General features: G+C 42.8%; 2 protein-coding genes across 2 annotated transcripts; both read left to right on the plus strand.

Annotated features, from left to right (window-relative positions):
• The first annotated feature begins 1,327 nt into the window (after positions 1-1,327).
• LOC136422446 (deleted in malignant brain tumors 1 protein-like) lies at positions 1,328-10,093 on the plus strand. The gene is made up of 13 exons (XM_066410219.1): positions 1,328-1,481; positions 2,437-2,668; positions 2,929-3,041; positions 3,576-3,683; positions 4,026-4,097; positions 4,994-5,222; positions 5,475-5,587; positions 5,803-5,910; positions 6,246-6,538; positions 7,932-8,180; positions 8,725-8,815; positions 9,350-9,457; positions 9,687-10,093. Exons 1-13 carry the CDS (start codon positions 1,412-1,414, stop codon positions 10,091-10,093), a joined length of 2,193 nt encoding a protein of 730 aa, XP_066266316.1. The 5' UTR covers positions 1,328-1,411.
• A 1,568-nt stretch (positions 10,094-11,661) lies between these two features.
• Positions 11,662-18,218, plus strand: LOC136422447 (deleted in malignant brain tumors 1 protein-like). Its single transcript, XM_066410220.1, has 9 exons — positions 11,662-11,766; positions 11,954-12,265; positions 12,864-12,980; positions 13,175-13,486; positions 14,535-14,678; positions 14,884-15,192; positions 15,638-15,697; positions 17,550-17,693; positions 17,899-18,218. The coding sequence occupies exons 2-9, from the start codon at positions 12,154-12,156 to the stop codon at positions 18,216-18,218; spliced, it is 1,518 nt and encodes a 505-aa protein (XP_066266317.1). The 5' UTR covers positions 11,662-11,766; positions 11,954-12,153.
• The last annotated feature ends 45 nt before the right edge of the window (positions 18,219-18,263 follow it).

Consider the following 18,263-nt stretch of genomic DNA (forward strand, 5'->3'; position numbering starts at 1 on the left):
CCTTTGACGTGAAACCCATGGTACATTTCCCATGAACCACGAGCTTCTTTACTATTCGTAACAGACTCTTGTATATTAGATAACTCTTCGGTATTGTTATGCAAACCCGGTGTGTGTGAAGTGACACATCTGGATAGATAGCGCACACATCCCCCCGAAGAACAATAACTTTGGGTCAACCCAGCAAAGAGGTGCAGCGTAGAACTGCCTGTTTATAGGAAATAGATGAATTTCCCACCGCGCCGATATTTTCATGTACTACCAGTATATGATTCCTTATGGACCATAAATGGATGGTATTTCATCTTAGATTTGGACACTGGCCTTTTAGCATTCCAAATCCCAATTGCTTAGTGGCAAAATTAAGCAGACCCGTAAACTTAAACAATGTTAGGTAACGAAATAAGACTCAATTCGATTTGGTTTTAATGCCCTTATTAGTAGGTAGCAATGACTATTACTTGTTCTAAGCGAATGGATTAAAAGTAAGGTAAGCAGAGACCCCCCCTTGAGGCCACGTATAACGCTACGAAGTTACGGTATACTACACGGGTGCCACGTTAAGATGGGTAAATAGAGGGTACCCAAAGAACAATTTGGATTTACATACTCAAGTAAGGTACTGTTGTCCTGTTGTACCCTAAAAGTAAACAAGGTTGAGACATTTAAGTAACAGTCGCATAGCGCTCAAGCGCTGGTGCATATCTCAATGAAAGTACAGTGTGAACGGCCTAAGACGAGGTGAGGCGGTGCTGTTATGTTTGTTATAAAAGGTGCAGGGCTTTCCTAAGGTTTCGTGTCTTCACGCACGCTTGAGAGACACAATGTTCGGTACCCCACCACCACTAGTACTGTAGACGCCCTTAATTAAGGACCTTTTTTGTACGTTCATATGTAGAACCGTTATTGGAAAGTTGATAACACAATGTAACAGTTTCGTCAAGGTGATAGGATGGAGGAAGTAAAATGATTAGTCACAGCTCGATGTGGTGTCATTGAACCGCCACCAGAACCAGTCGATGTATCTTATATGTATTTCAGACGAAGCCAACATACTCTAAAATTGTCCAATTTGAATAAAGTTCTACTGTTGTATGTTATACACAAACAAAACTTCATCTAATAGGAATAACATGTAACATGTAAATCATACAGATAAATCATCTTGTAAACGTTTATCTATGAGAAGCTCTCGAGAATGGCGATGACGATAGTATTATTGATTTCGGACAAAAACAGGATCTCACTTTTATCATTTATCGAAAACAGTAGATATCATCACCATTAGGGCGTTTAGAGTGTGGGAATGTCACATCTGCAGTGTGCATGTTCACAAACACGTACCTGAAGGTATTTAAAGAAAGGAGGAACCAAGGTTTCCCCAGAGTTGAGACAATTTGTTGGCAACAAGATGGCGGTTCTTTGGGTCATCTTACACCTGATGTTGGTGTTGAGCGATGGGATCGCCTTAGGAGAGGAAGGTATGTGAAGTGGTGCCTTTGTCTTCCTGATAACCTACCTAAAATTTATCTAATCAACGTTCTCTGATGTGTTTTTTTGCAGTCATTTCAATAGTTGTCCCTGAATGGTTTATTGCTATAATAGATGAGTGTGGGTTCTCTGTTGAAGCCATTTGTGGTATAGGACTCGGTGTGGTACCCCAAAAAAAAAATCATATCAAAAATACCCTGTCAACGTCAGACACTGTGTTGATATGAAAATTCCGGCATTTTGTTTTGTGACTCACTTGCATAGTCACCTATATGGAATTTGACTTTTGAATTTAAGATCATCCGCATGTATGGTATCATTGTCAGCGGGAACAGATAATATTTCCAATGATATATAATACGAAGATATGATTGATCAAATTCAGACCGTTGGGGCTGCTATCAGTGGGATGACTTCCTGCGCTTTGACGGCCGGTTTATTTCGAGGTGACGGCATCTCTGCGCTGCGCGCTCCCTCCGCGCTCCCACGGCGACGTTGACTCGCTCCGCGCTCTGGCCAATTTGAGGTCGCGGAGAGAGCGTGGTGAGAGCGCCGTCCTGGTGGAATGGGGCCCTAAGCAACAGTTAGAACATGAACAAATCTTGTGTACACGTGGTGCTCCGAACAAAAAAGGGATTAAGTCCCAAGGCGATATCCGAGGGTTTGAAAAAAAATCCCCGTGTTGATTCGATCGGCAGACCAAAGCAGTGATACTGCAAACGTATAGTACAATTAAGAAAGTGGGCTAATATTTCATGCAAATGACTTCATAGTACACACTTTTTTTCCATAGTACCATACATATCATACCTACACAATGATTTAAGGGCTCTCAGCTGAGAGATAGTGACCATGCTCTAAGTGAAGGCAGCGACTTTTTTTCGGAACATAGAAAGGTTTTAAAGGAGCATGCAGCTTCATACAACATTTCATTTCCTACGCAAGGAGGACCCGCCGGTCCCTGTGGTGGACACGTATACATTACTCAATCTCCCGGTTTCATCGAGAGTCCAAACTACCCGAACAACTACTTCAACAACGCCAACTGTCAGTGGACCATCATCGGACACCCCGGGTCCACTGTGCAAGTTGCGGTGGAGCTGTACGACCTGGGATCGTGCTGCGATTCCCTGGTCATCTACGACGGCCGATTCAGCGATTCGCCCTTACTTGCCACGTATGTCTCATGTCAAAATCATATGGTATTGACCAACAAACATTGCACTGCCAGTAGGATCAGCACAGCTGAACAAAGTGTCTGAACAAAGCGTCAAGACCACAGAGCGAGTACCAGACGAAGTAATGATAAAATTGATAGCTTGTGGCTGGCAGAATAAATGTGGTGGTTTCTTTATACAATATGATATCTTAATTACTATAACAATCTAGAGCTTTCGACTAATCGAAAAGTGGTGAACATTTATTATTCAATTGCAGTATTAGTGGATCAGGAACCTTCAGGTACTACTACAGCTCATCTAACGAAGTCCTGATCCACTTTACAAGCGATGGAAGTGTGGCACACAGCGGATTTAGGATCATATATCAAGGTAAGTGGTCTCAAAGCAGTTACCAGGCCCGCTTTCCTGTAGTTTCCAAACAAACCATTACAACAGTTATTTTCGAAAGAACAGGATAAGTCAATAATCAGAGCTGATGACACTGCCGGTGAATGCACTTTGGGCAGATATCAAAGTCATTCTGCTCGATTGAGTCAGCAGGTATGTCATCAGAGACATTGATGTGAGCAAAAAGTTAGATTTTGTTAGATGAGACTCAGTGGGTTTTTTTTCAGAGTATGGGCGATAGGCCACAGTGGCCAGGGCTGGTTGACAACAAAATACGTCTACACTTGCCCTTTATCGCGAAATTGAAACTTCTCACCAGCTCATTGAGTTAACCACACGGTTTGTCAGCAGCAATTCTTGGACAAGGTTTTTTTACATCACCGTCTAGCGAAACCTGTCATAAAAACAGCGTAGTTAATGACTTATGTGGGAAGAGGGCGGGGCTGCTAGTTTGTACCTCCAAAAATTCAGACTGTTATCGACTAACCACCATCAATATCTCTCTCTTTCCCAAAGAACTCTATGGGACAGGCATCACTGAAGAAGTGACCACTGCCCCTGACAGTTGGTGGACCACGGCCTGGAACAACTGGTGGACGGCTGGAAACACAGAGTACTACAACAGTAAGTACTGTAGTGATCGGTTGCGAATGCCCCTTCACATCAAGGCTTTTTATGTGTACGGCTTTAACCTGCAAGGTAACTAAACGTTGCTCTGCGCCGTGTCCAACAGACTTCCAGGTGCGACTGAGGGGAGGCTACAGCGGCAGCTACGGAAGGGTGGAGGTCTACTGCAACGAACAGTGGGGAGGGGGGGATTGGCTGTCAACAACTATTAAGCTTTTCGGAATATTGTGAAATATATACAGGATATATTACGTTTATGACTGAGACAAAAGTCAGATTGTTTCCAGGTTCACAATAGTAACTGGACGATTGCATTGCCTTACAAAACTATAACTACAGGCCTAACAACGAAAGCGGCAAGTACGGATCCCAATTGGTGGCAGCAAACGACAGACTGGCCATGGGGAACAGGTAAGCGTTATATATATTTTTTCATATTGTAATCTTTATGCTGTGAATAATCACAATGTAACAATGTTATTGAAGATATCTACAGTGTCAGTATCTTATACCCACGCCTTTATCACAATGTAATAGGCGCCATATTGGCTACATTTTCCTGAAACACTATTAAGGTCATGAACATGGACTGTTTGGTATAGTAAATCAATGTAATGGTATTAATGGTAAATCGCGCATATCAATGCATCTACTGTCACCAACAAACAATCTTATAACACTACCAATAACACTGATTATAACAGTATCATCTATGAAGGTATCTTGAGAAATACTGGTATGCCCTTCATTCGTTTTTACTTACATTTTCCATCTGGCCCTTTTTTAATGCATGAACAGCTTTATTTACATGTTACAAGGTAGGTAAGCGTTATATCTACTACTATCAGGTGGTAATTTAATAAACAGACAGCCAATCTACTTATGGTTATGACGTTTCCCCATTCCCTGTAGGAAAATGGAATCATGTCGAAATCGCACAATTAATCAATTTTCTCAAACAATAATTCAAACCTGCTGAAAATTCGGCAAGCTGATACGTTTATCCTCGCTGGTCCTGGATAGACTACACTGTTCCCATTTTGTTCCATGGTCCAAAAATGTTCATATCAAAAAGAAATAACTGCCCCCTCTTTTGTATTCATAGTTACTTTCCATAAAGATGGCGAGAGAGGATCAATGCATGCGTATCAGCCAGCAAATGTGGGTCCGAAATTCCTGAACAGCAAGTGCAAGGCTTCCCTTAAAAAATATTGACGCAAAGATGGCGCTAGGCAAAAACGTTCCCTTTCTGACAATGATAAGAAGACGCCATTTCATACAACAATATTCTCACAATTCCTTCACAGGAGGCCCTCCCACAATTGCATGCGGTGGATACATAACTCAACCATCAGGTGTCATTGAGAGCCCGTACTACCCCAACCCCTACTTCTGCGACGCCAACTGTCAGTGGACCATCAGCGTAGCCCCTGGATCAACCATCCGAGTTGTGGTAGAGAAGTACGACATAGAAAATGGCTACGACTTCCTGTATGTCTACGACGGCAGGTCTACCAGTTCCCAACTCATTGAACGGTAAATATCTAACTTAACAGCTTATTTACCAGTTATGAAATTTTAGACGTAAACAATAATCTACTGTTGTTTTAGCCTAAACAGAATGTTTAATGTCATTAACTAAATGACGCAGTTGCCTTGGAACTACAACGTTTAATTTTCACTTGGTTTATACACCATGTAACCATGATTTTTCTTTTGCGAGACATAAGTTGGATATTATTTCGAATGTGAATACGCTGCAAATGATATATTAAATTCTACTTACAGCCTCACTGGGTCAGGGTCCTGGCGTTACTACTACAGCTCATCCAACGAAGTTCTGATCCACTTCACAAGCGATGAAATTTTCGTAGATAACGGATTCAGGATAAGATACCAAGGTAATTGATGATACCAGTTTATCATGAAAAACCCGACCTTAAACTTTTGTAATTTATACAAATATACCTATTGCACGAACGTGACTATCGTCGCCGATTGTCGAGTAAGTGATATTGTTGTTGTTTATTTTCACGTTGGATTATTATTAGATGTATACTTTATTCGCGTAACTGTCATCAGGAAGTTGACCATTACACAATAATTTGCTTTGTAGAACTTGATGGTAACGGCACAACCGAAGAACCGACCACGGCTCCTGACAGTTGGTGGACCACGGCCTGGAACAACTGGTGGACGGCTGGAAACACTGTCTACTACCACAGTAAGTATTATGAATGTTCAGTAAAGCCCATATGACATTGCAAGGCCCCCACATTGCAATAAGTGAGTACCTCTTTCTCAAGGCGTAACGAATACTTTTTAAAAACGTTAAGCAAAGGTGCTTATGACCTATTCGTGGGCTAGGAGTTGTACTGCACTACCCCCTATATCGTTGAATAATTTTATCAGATTGGCGAATGACTGAATAGCAAGGTTCTTTTATTCACAACCAAGTATTTCACAAGAGCCAACGTTTCGAGGACTGTCTGTCATCTTCATCAGGGCAATACTGATAAAAGAACATTGCTATTCATACACTCTATATCGTTCCAACAGACTTCCAGGTCCGACTGATGGGTGGTAACTACTACAGCTACGGCAGAGTGGAGGTCTACTACAGCGGACAGTGGGGGACCGTATGTGACGACAGCTTCGACTACAGAGACGCCCGAGTCATCTGCCGTGAGCTGGGGTTCTCTGATTACGTCACCTACCACCATGACGCGTTCTACGGCCAGGGTAGCGGTCCGATATGGATGGACGATGTCGACTGCTACGGGACCGAAACTTCCCTGCAGTACTGCCAACATAACGGCTGGGGGAGCAATAACTGTGGACATGGGGAGGACGTTAGTGTGGTATGTGGTAAGTGGGGAAATAGAATATAATATCTATCTCTTAGCGATGAAAGCATTGATGAACATCGGTCTTATCTAGCAATGTGTTCGCTTTCCCTCAAAGAATGATTGCATTGGCAAGGACCCCTGTTGTATTTCAATAGGAAAGAAGTGGTTGTCTGTCTTTGAATTGAGGATTTCTATAGGCGCTAGCGTGGCAACCATTGAACAGACTGACCCAGGAGAGATGTTTTATCAGCGCAGCCCCAGTTCTATTTTGTAGAGCGAAGTAATTAGTACCATATATACTTGTCCTAATCATTCGGCCAACCAATCAACTTGTTTGGAGCGACCTCCTGGCATCAGCAACCACCTGGCCTCAGCAACCACTTTTGCCAAGTCCCTTGGGTTGTTGCTGATACCAGGTTACACTGTATGGTGAAATGTGATATGATATCACGATATTATATGATAAGAGACAATGCAGTTGATGTGCTGAATGATGCTTAAATCTAAGAAGAAACTAATGGAATCCTGCACTTTTACTAAAGGCGAGAATGTGCCACACGTTTCCTGCAACTTCGACTATAACGAATGTGGCTTCATTGATGATTCGACGACGCACTTTCATTGGGCACGAAGGAATGGCTCAACACCTTCTTCTTCAACTGGCCCGAGTGGGGACCACACGACAGGACACGGTTTGGAATTCTTTCAGCACGATAATCTTTCTATGTTATTACTTCAATGTCATATAAAACCACTCGTAGATTCGAGCACGTATGTGCAGTGTCAAAAATAAAGGCCCCTGAGACGTAAATAAACCCGTCTGGACATTGTTATGCAAATTCAGACAATGTGGAGACGAGAACTGTTTATAAGCCAGGGGTCTTCACCTTTGACACTGCACATGCGTACTTGAATCTACCAATGGGCTTATTATATCACAGTAGCTTTGTTCTTTAAAAAAGACTTAGTTATTATGTGTGAAATGTGGACATGATGACTAAAAAGATAGATTTCTGTGGCAAATCTACTGGCAGAGCAGGTCTAACAAAGAAGTGGTTAAATTTACATCATTGGGCCTCATGGCGGCTTCTTTCCAAATTGCACTGTCTGCAAGCACATACATGCAACGTAATCTGAGCAAACTGCTTAACATAGAGAATTCAGCTGTTACGTACGTGCCGCGTGACGACGAAAAAGTCTGTGGTGACAAGTTTTTAGACAGCATCCGCCATCTTTCTTCAGCTCTGATTGTAGTCACGTGACCTGGGAGTCAGAAGTCGCACAGGTCACGTGACACAAGATTGTTGAAAAAGTAAACCGCCCTTCGGAGATTGGCTTCCCACGAGTGAAGAATGACGAAACCACACACTTTTTTTATGTTGAATAATATTTATCAACAATGTTGACAGGATACTATATGTATGTTGAGACTTCGAGTGGTCAGCGGGGAGATGTAGCTCGTCTTGCCACCCAAACCATCTACGACGCTTGGCCACACTGTCTCCAGTTCGCCTACCACATGTACGGGACTGACATCGATCAACTACGGGTGCTGGTCGGATCTAACGTCGTGTGGAGCCGGTCTTACAATCAAGCAAACAGCTGGCATCTGGCATCCGTGGACGTCTACATATATAACACTCAGGTGTGGAGTTCACGTTATGAATGAATGTTAGATTCACTATTAGTTTAGATATTTCTTGCACTGTGTTAGCTATGCTAGCTTATGTGTCTTTTTGCCTTTTAGATAATGTGTATGATTGATGTCCTGACATGTTGCTATAACGGATGTCTCCCTTCTCCCCGCAAAGTGGCGCAAATCGGCACCAATTGGCGCGATTGCTCACCTGAAATTGCGAACGTTTTGAAATTTAAAAAAACTCAAAACGGTGCAAAACGGTGAACATCCCTTTTTCACTCCAATATATCTTCTTGATGAATTTGTATCATTGTACACTGGTTTTTAATCTAATGGCAACACTGTGATTTCCAATAAAGTTATCTTGTATCGAAGCTGAGAATTTTTCATTTTTCCGCAAGGGAAAATTGGCGCAAATTCGCAAAGTTGGCGCAATTTGGCGCAGTCTAGTGAGATTCCATGGAAAATACGGCACATGCTCCTATCATTATAACTGTGTTTTTTTCGACGCACATTCAAGTTTTCTTGACTTTTTTTTGGTCGTGTACAGGTCGTTTTTGAAGGTGTTCGTGGCAGCAGCTTTAGAGGGGACATCGCCATTGACGACGTTGTCCTGTACCCTGGATCATGTCCGTGGACAGGTTGGTTAGATCTTACACTAAGAGCACTGCCAAGCATGTGTATTGATCAAAGCGTAACTAAAGATAACTTTTCATCCATCGTGTTGGAGTTGTCTGCTTGTTGTCTGTTTGGGTTTCTTTGAAGAAATTTGTTTTTCATTATTTCAGTACTGGTTTACAAGGCAACACCATTAGCCATCGGAAGTCAGGTATCTTCTTGCCCCTGATCACATATGCGTAAAGAAAGGGACATTTGCAGTCTACCAGTTCACTATCAATTTTCTGGAGGCCTAAAAGTCATTGGCGTGCCAATTTCGATCAGAGCATATCGCACGAGCACTACGAGTACAGGATATTAAGCACCTGTCTAGTAGCCTGTGGATGCTTGAACAGGATACTTGTATGCGTCTTTGTTAATCAGAAATACACGACTTGATATCCTTTAAGCTTGTACCAGACAATATCAAAGGCATCCCCGAATAACCTACCATATAGTGTTACAGGCAGTACTTTCGATTTACATTATCAATCTCTAGCTCCTTCTTTTTCATTCAGACAGCACAAACGTCACTGATCATGAAAAACCGACCACGGCTCCTGACGGTTGGTGGACCACGGCCTGGAACAGCTGGTGGACGGCCTCAAACACAGGGAACTACAACAGTAAGTACTGTAATTGCCCAATTAAGCCAATTTCACATTACAACCTACATGTATGTATATTCTTATATTTGTGTACCCATATGTCTCTAAAATCTTTAAATGTGCCAAGGTATCCAGAAGGATAATGTTTACTGTCAAAAGGTGGCAAAGATCGTGTTTGAATCTGTGTCATGTAAGAGTTTTTCCACTTGATTCCTTAGAACGTTAGACTTAACACCACATTTTACAGACTTCCAGGTCCGACTGAGGGGCGGAGACAACAATAGCTACGGCAGAGTGGAGGTCTACTACAGCGGACAGTGGGGGACCGTCTGCGACGACGACTTTGGCTGGCAAGAAGCCCGAGTCATCTGCCGTCAGCTGGGGTTCTACGACTACTACACCTACCACTACAACGCGTACTTCGGGCAGGGTAGCGGCCCGATATGGATGGACGATCTGAGCTGCACCGGATCTGAGAGTATGCTGCAGTACTGCTCACATTCCGGTTGGGGGAGCCACAACTGTGGACATTGGGAAGACATCGGCGTAGTCTGTGGCCGTAGGTTTCTGTTCAATGCTATTTTCGTAATCATTTGTGCCTCAAATGGACGAAAGTGTGGATTTCAAGAAAACCCAGGACAGGAAAATCTATAGAAGATATAAAAAGTCCCTCTCGGATGGGATGTATAGCCAGAGGACCCGTACCCGTATTTGATGAGTGCAAACCCTCGAACGCGTTAAAGATACCATTACATTTATCGGAGAGAGAAGGGTACCGGTGTTAGTGGATCAAACCTTAACGCCCGGTTTCACGCAGCTTGTACCTACTGTACAAAACTTGTACTATTCCTTTAGGCGGCTTACCGCTTATGCGAAACAAACAAACAAACAAACAAACAAACAAACAAACAAGAAACGTGATTTACTCAAAGGAGGAGACAAATCCATTGCAAACTATAAATAACTGGATATAAAGGATGACATGGCATCAGAACATTCATGCTCTTCATTGACAACTAGAGTTCCACGACCTCATACCTTCGCCAAATGATTTTAACCTTTATGACTGACATATTAGGAGTGTTTCTCATCAATTCTAAATCATACCAGTTGATTGTCTTAAAATACAACATGTCCAAAGTATGAGCTTAACAAATTATGAGCTTAACAAAGAAGGTTATGCTAATATTTATCATCAATGATTCAAATGAGGCCCTTATTAGCCTAATTTGATTCAACGATGTGCACATTCACATAACTTCCCGATGCCACAAATTATTAGATGTATGAAATTGCCGTCATTTGCCAGTGTGGAACTATAGAAGTTTCTCATTAAGTATGCAGATTAGGCCCACATTTGCATATTTTCTATCTATCAACATTCCTCTCTTCCTGAGTTACAATTTGAACAGTCATATCATGGAACAAAGCTGATTTTTAAAATTGCCTCATTAATTATGCAAATTAGAATCTGATTTGCATAATTATCGTCCAATCATACTAAGCATCACACAAGCTATCTACATACCAAAAATCATGACCATCCATCAAGGCCATCTTGTTATAGTATTTTCTCATTAATTATGTAAATGAGGTCTTCATTTGCATAGTTCATATCAATTAATATTTCTCTCTTCCTCAGTTACATATATCAAATGTTTCAGAGTCCTATCATGGAATTTGGCAGATGTATAAACTTTCCTCATTAATTATGCAAATTAGGTACTGATTTGCATAATAAGTATCTTATCATGTACATCTTCACTAAAGCTATCTACTTACCAAAAATCATTACCATGCATCAAGCCCTTCTTGAGTTATTCCCTTTCAAAGTCAGACACAAAACCTGCTCCTGCAGTTCCAAAAAAGCCACTAGGGGGCCCAAACCCACACATCTTACTCTCTGTCCAAAGATCTATCTACCACTCAAAAATAAGTTCCATAGCATGTCCAGAACACGAGATATCAATACAGGAAGTTCCCCTGCAGTACCATAAGAAGCCACTAGGGGGCCCAAAATCTAATCGTTTTCAGGTCTCATCAAAACCTACCAACATACCAAATACCAAGACAATCCATCCAGGCATTCTCGAGTTATTCTGTGCCACTACACACAAACCCACAAACGCTACCCTCTGCATAACCTTCTCGGCGAAGGTAATGAATCTACATAAAATGAGCCATGAATAATCTAACATTAACCGTCTGTCACACAGCGCAAGCATCGACTCCAGAACCTTATACCGGGCGGCAAACTGACAACTACTGGCGCACTACTGGCGCCTGGAACAACTGGGGGACACCAGGAAACGTCGAGCCTTACCAATGTAAGTGCTTTGATATCGAGGAAGGCCTTTTGACATTATTTCATATTATCGCTTACAAATGTCTCTCAAAGATCTAGATGTGATGATTACTGTGGAAAGGTAGCAGCGACCATGCTTGCATTTCTCCTATAAAGGGGTATTCCTACTTGATTCCTTAGAACGTCACACGCCATGTTACATTTTACAGACTTCCAGGTCCAACTGAGGGGCGGAGACAACTACAGCTACGGTAGAGTGGAGGTCTACTACAGTGGACAGTGGGGGACCGTCTGTGACGACAGCTTCGGTTGGCAAGAAGCCCGAGTCATTTGCCGTGAGCTGGGCTTCACCGACTACTACACCTACCACAAAAACGCGTACTTCGGGCAGGGTAGCGGCCCCATATGGATGGACAACCTAAATTGTTCTGGATCTGAGAGTTCCCTGCAGTACTGCTCACATTCCGGTTGGGGGAGCCACAACTGCAGACATGGGGAAGACATCGGCGTAGTCTGTGGCCGTAGGTTGCTGTTCAATGCTATTTTCGTAATCATTTGTGCCTCAAACGGACGAAAATGTAGATTTCGAGAACACCCAGGACAGGAAAAATCTATAGAAGATTTTAAAAGTTGAAGAGAATTCTAGTTTCTTGGGACAAACGTACGTTAAGAACCACATGTGAGATAAGTTTATATTCCAAATCAATATTACACTATGCTGTAACGACTTCCTCTCGGATGGGATGTCAAGCCAGAGGACCCGTGTTTGAGGAGAGCAAACCCTCGAACGCGTTAAAGATACCATTACATGTATCGCAGAGAGAATGGTACTGGTGTTAGTGGATTAAACCTTACAGCCCGGTTTCGCGCAGCTTGTACCTACTGTCCAAAACTTGTACTATTCCTTTAGGCGGCTTACCGGCTATGTGAAACAAACAGACAAACAAACACACAAACAAACAAACGTGATGTACTCAAAAGAGGAGGCAAATCCAATGCAAACTATATATACCTGGATATAAAGGATGAAATGGCATCAGAACATTCATGCTATTTATTGACAATGAATCTACATAAAATGACTCATGAATAATATAACATTAACCGTCTGTCACACAGCGCAAGCATCTACTCCGGATCCAGAACCATATACCGGACGGCAAACTGACGCACCATGGTGGTGGACCACAGCCTGGAACAACTGGTGGACACCAGGAAACATCGAGCCTTACCAAAGTGTTTTGATATTGAGAAAGACCTTTTGACATTATTTCATATCATCGCTTACAAATGTCTATCAACTGCACCCAAAGATCTAAAGATGTAATGTTTACTATGGAAAGGTGGCAGCACCATGCTTGCATTTCTCCTATAAAGGGGTATTCCCACTTGATTCCTCAGATTCTCACACGCCATGTTACATTTTTCAGACTTCCAGGTGCGACTGAAGGGAGGTGATAACTACAGCTACGGCAGAGTGGAGATCTACTACAACGGACAGTGGGGGACCGTCTGTGACGACAGCTTCGGCTGGCAAGATGCCCGAGTCGTCTGCCGTCAGCTGGGGTTCTCCGACTACTACACCTACCACAAAAACGCGTACTTCGGGCAGGGTAGCGGTCCGATATGGATGGACGATCTGAGCTGCACCGGATCCGAGGGTTCCCTGCAGTACTGCTCACATTCCGGTTGGGGGAGCCACAACTGCGGACATTGGGAAGACATCGGAGTAGTCTGTGGCCGTAAGTTACAGTTCCGTTCTGCTTTTGTAATCACTTATTAAGCAAATGGACATTCGTGTGGATTCCGACAATACCCAGAATAGGAAAAAACATGTAGAACGTTCAAAAATTGAAAGAACAAATTACTGTCATGGGGCCAAAATAGTAGACAGAGAGGACAGCAGATACACTGGTTGGATAAAGAAAGCGGTATGGATCAGAATAGGGGTGGGTACCGGTACCGTGTACCGGTACAAAACCGGTATTTCTTAATGGACCGGTCCAAAAAAACCGGTCCGTATAAAATCAGTGGACCGGCCTATGGACCGATTAGAAAATTCATAGTACCAGGCGGCCACATAACTGGTCTAAGAAAATACAAAACAGCAGATTTAACTTCGTTTTCGAAGACGTTAGCTGTGAATCATACCTAGAAACACTTAAAGGATTAGTAAACAGACGGCGAGAAGAGCATAATTATAATTTTGAGACAAGGTGCAAACCTAAGAAACTATATCGTTCCAGACATGACGTTTGGAGACTTTTGCGTGTGTCTCGCTCTCCAAAATATGATGTACTGCGACACTACTATAATCAGGTACAGGTACAGGTCCGGACCTGGACCTGACCCTCTGGACCTGGACCTGGACCGGACCTGAATTGTTTGTACCGGTACCCACCCCTAGATCAGAACTTGTACTCCGTATTCATGAACAGTGATGAGGGAGGGGGGATATAGACTTACGTTTGGGACCTCTTTCTTAAGAAGTAGCTGACACTTGTTAGCTTCCATTGTTTTTGCTGCTGGAAAATATATGGCTATGTACAATGTATGTGACAATACAGCTGTACTTTACTTTCGGGACCGCATTGTTAGCATTGTGAAATAGAATCAGTCAGTTTTGCCCTGAGGACGGTGAAAGACGGTTGTTGTAAATGTCTCGGCTGTGAATACCTTGTTATTCAGTCATATAGCTACCTGATGAAATTGTTCACGGATATAAATCTTAACAATCCAACAGTAACCATTGAACGGACTGTACATGTTCTTTGTATGTCTGTCACACAGCGCAACCATCTACCCCGGCACATATCGGATGGCAAACTGACAACTACTGGCACACTGGAGAACCGACCACGGCCCCTGACAGTTGGTGGTGGACCACAGCCTGGAACAACTGGTGGGCGGCAGGGAACACAGACCCTTACTACTGTAAGTGCTTTGATATTAAGGAAAGGCTTTTTGATGTCATTTCATATTATCTTTTTTAAGTGTCTCTCAAATTTTCGACTGTGACAAGGAGTCTGAAAGGGCAATGTTTACTTTCGATCGGTGGTAAATATCTAAGACTTTATTCTATAAAGAAGTATTCCCACTTGATTCCTTAAAACGTTACACTTCATACCACATTTCACAGACTTCCAGGTCCGACTGAGGGGAGGTGACTACTACAGCTACGGCAGAGTGGAGGTCTACTACAACGGTCAGTGGGGGACCGTCTGTGACGACGGGTTCGACTGGCAAGAAGCCCGAGTCGTCTGCCGTGAGCTCGGGTTCTCTGATTACGTCACCTACCATCGCAACGCGTACTACGGGCAGGGCAGTGGTCCGATATGGATGGACGACCTCAACTGTAACGGGTCCGAGAGTTCCCTGCAGTACTGCCCACGGAACAACTGGGGAGCCCATGATTGCGGACACCATGAGGACGTCAGCGTTGTCTGTTGTGAGTACTAGTCTTGTAGTATTGTATTTAAAAGCTTTTGCATCTCCAGAGAAGGATAGTGAATCTAACATGCAGTGCCATTGTTTGTCGTATATGTGTCATTAGCACATTTGAGTTACTATAAATCAAAAAGTCTCTTACGAAGCTGTTTGCAAATATATTGAAAGTTTGATGTTGGCATTATGCTATTAGAAACATATATGGTGTTATTTTACGTAGACATATATCTATCAAAAGGCTATGGCATACATTTTGGTCGTCAACGTCAGTCAATGGCATTATTTCATCTTTATGACATGACTGGCTAAGGAAGACAGAGTGATTCGGTCGAAAATTCCGATGAGTAAATTCTTGTGGTTGGACAACATTTTATTTCTCATTATGTAATCTGCCAACTCAGATGAATTTTCATACTAATGTTTGTGTTGTCTTGATTTTATACCAGCTACCAATACCACTGCACCTGCGCCGACATGGCAGCAGTGGACAACTGAGTACTGGAATGGTAAGTTGGGATATTTCCTACCACTTTGAAATTTGTCTGTCACTTCTACAACTGAACATTGTTTCAAAAGCAAAATATTTCAATGTTGATGCCCAGTTCTTTTCGGAACCCCAAGGCTAAAAGTCGCTGACAGGTGACTGTTCATTATCTTGTTCAAAGAATTCCACAAAGACGTCTAATTCAAAGATCTTCCTTTGTCTATATTTGAGAAACAGTCACAGGCAGCTGTTCACCAGTAGACTGTGGTAGCTCTTCAGAAATAGGCAACTGCTACTGTGACGCTGCATGCGTGATTGCGGGAGACTGCTGCCACAACTACGAATCAGTATGTGGTAAGTTGTTACATGATTCAGCCATGTACTGCAAATGCATTTAAGTTCGCGGGGATTTAATTTCGCGGTACGGAGAAAAAGCGTGTTCGCGATGGTTTTAAGTTCGCGCGCTGTTGAAACAAAGAGGTAGACATGTAGAAGGTAGAACAGGCATTTTCGCGGTGGATTTAAGTTCAGCGAGCATAAAACCAATGCAAAAATCTCTGAATTTACAGTATTCTAGATGTTCTGTGATAGGTTGCTTCTTATCACCTTGTAAATGGCATGGGGGAATAAAGTTTGTACAATGCACTGATACGTAGATCATGTTGAACGTTGAAATGTTATCCGTCTCTGATATTTCATGCGGGGATACTCTATTAGAAATAAGGCTTTACGGACGACTATTCAAATCATTGTCTTAAGTTAAAGTTTCTCTTGTCTTCAAATTAACCCTCTGTCTTAGATTGAATAACAGAGACAATTATGGATGTTTTTGTGAATAAACCTGTTTTGCATGCATTTGTAGGAGGAGCCAACGACACGTATATTACAACGGTCACCCCGCCATGGCACACTTCCAAACCTGGTACGTGACTGAAATAGTTTGAAAACAGGCGCCTAGGCGTATGTTGTGAAACAGTTGAAAAATAGATGAAAGTCAACAATAAAATTCCTGTTGGAAACAAGACAGTTCAAAGCCTTTTACTATGCTGATTCTAACACAGGAATACTTATTTCTTAATGGACCGGTCCAAAAAAACCGGTCCGTATAAAATCAGTGGACCGGCCTATGGACCGATTAGAAAATTCATAGTACCAGGCGGCCACATAACTGGTCTAAGAAAATACAAAACAGCAGATTTAACTTCGTTTTCGAAGACGTTAGCTGTGAATCATACCTAGAAACACTTAAAGGATTAGTAAACAGACGGCGAGAAGAGCATAATTATAATTTTGAGACAAGGTGCAAACCTAAGAAACTATATCGTTCCAGACATGACGTTTGGAGACTTTTGCGTGTGTCTCGCTCTCCAAAATATGATGTACTGCGACACTACTATAATCAGGTACAGGTACAGGTCCGGACCTGGACCTGACCCTCTGGACCTGGACCTGGACCGGACCTGAATTGTTTGTACCGGTACCCACCCCTAGATCAGAACTTGTACTCCGTATTCATGAACAGTGATGAGGGAGGGGGGATATAGACTTACGTTTGGGACCTCTTTCTTAAGAAGTAGCTGACACTTGTTAGCTTCCATTGTTTTTGCTGCTGGAAAATATATGGCTATGTACAATGTATGTGACAATACAGCTGTACTTTACTTTCGGGACCGCATTGTTAGCATTGTGAAATAGAATCAGTCAGTTTTGCCCTGAGGACGGTGAAAGACGGTTGTTGTAAATGTCTCGGCTGTGAATACCTTGTTATTCAGTCATATAGCTACCTGATGAAATTGTTCACGGATATAAATCTTAACAATCCAACAGTAACCATTGAACGGACTGTACATGTTCTTTGTATGTCTGTCACACAGCGCAACCATCTACCCCGGCACATATCGGATGGCAAACTGACAACTACTGGCACACTGGAGAACCGACCACGGCCCCTGACAGTTGGTGGTGGACCACAGCCTGGAACAACTGGTGGGCGGCAGGGAACACAGACCCTTACTACTGTAAGTGCTTTGATATTAAGGAAAGGCTTTTTGATGTCATTTCATATTATCTTTTTTAAGTGTCTCTCAAATTTTCGACTGTGACAAGGAGTCTGAAAGGGCAATGTTTACTTTCGATCGGTGGTAAATATCTAAGACTTTATTCTATAAAGAAGTATTCCCACTTGATTCCTTAAAACGTTACACTTCATACCACATTTCACAGACTTCCAGGTCCGACTGAGGGGAGGTGACTACTACAGCTACGGCAGAGTGGAGGTCTACTACAACGGTCAGTGGGGGACCGTCTGTGACGACGGGTTCGACTGGCAAGAAGCCCGAGTCGTCTGCCGTGAGCTCGGGTTCTCTGATTACGTCACCTACCATCGCAACGCGTACTACGGGCAGGGCAGTGGTCCGATATGGATGGACGACCTCAACTGTAACGGGTCCGAGAGTTCCCTGCAGTACTGCCCACGGAACAACTGGGGAGCCCATGATTGCGGACACCATGAGGACGTCAGCGTTGTCTGTTGTGAGTACTAGTCTTGTAGTATTGTATTTAAAAGCTTTTGCATCTCCAGAGAAGGA

This window comes from Branchiostoma lanceolatum, chromosome 17 (assembly GCF_035083965.1).
Source record: "Branchiostoma lanceolatum isolate klBraLanc5 chromosome 17, klBraLanc5.hap2, whole genome shotgun sequence".
In the NCBI taxonomy this organism is placed as follows: domain Eukaryota; kingdom Metazoa; phylum Chordata; class Leptocardii; order Amphioxiformes; family Branchiostomatidae; genus Branchiostoma; species Branchiostoma lanceolatum.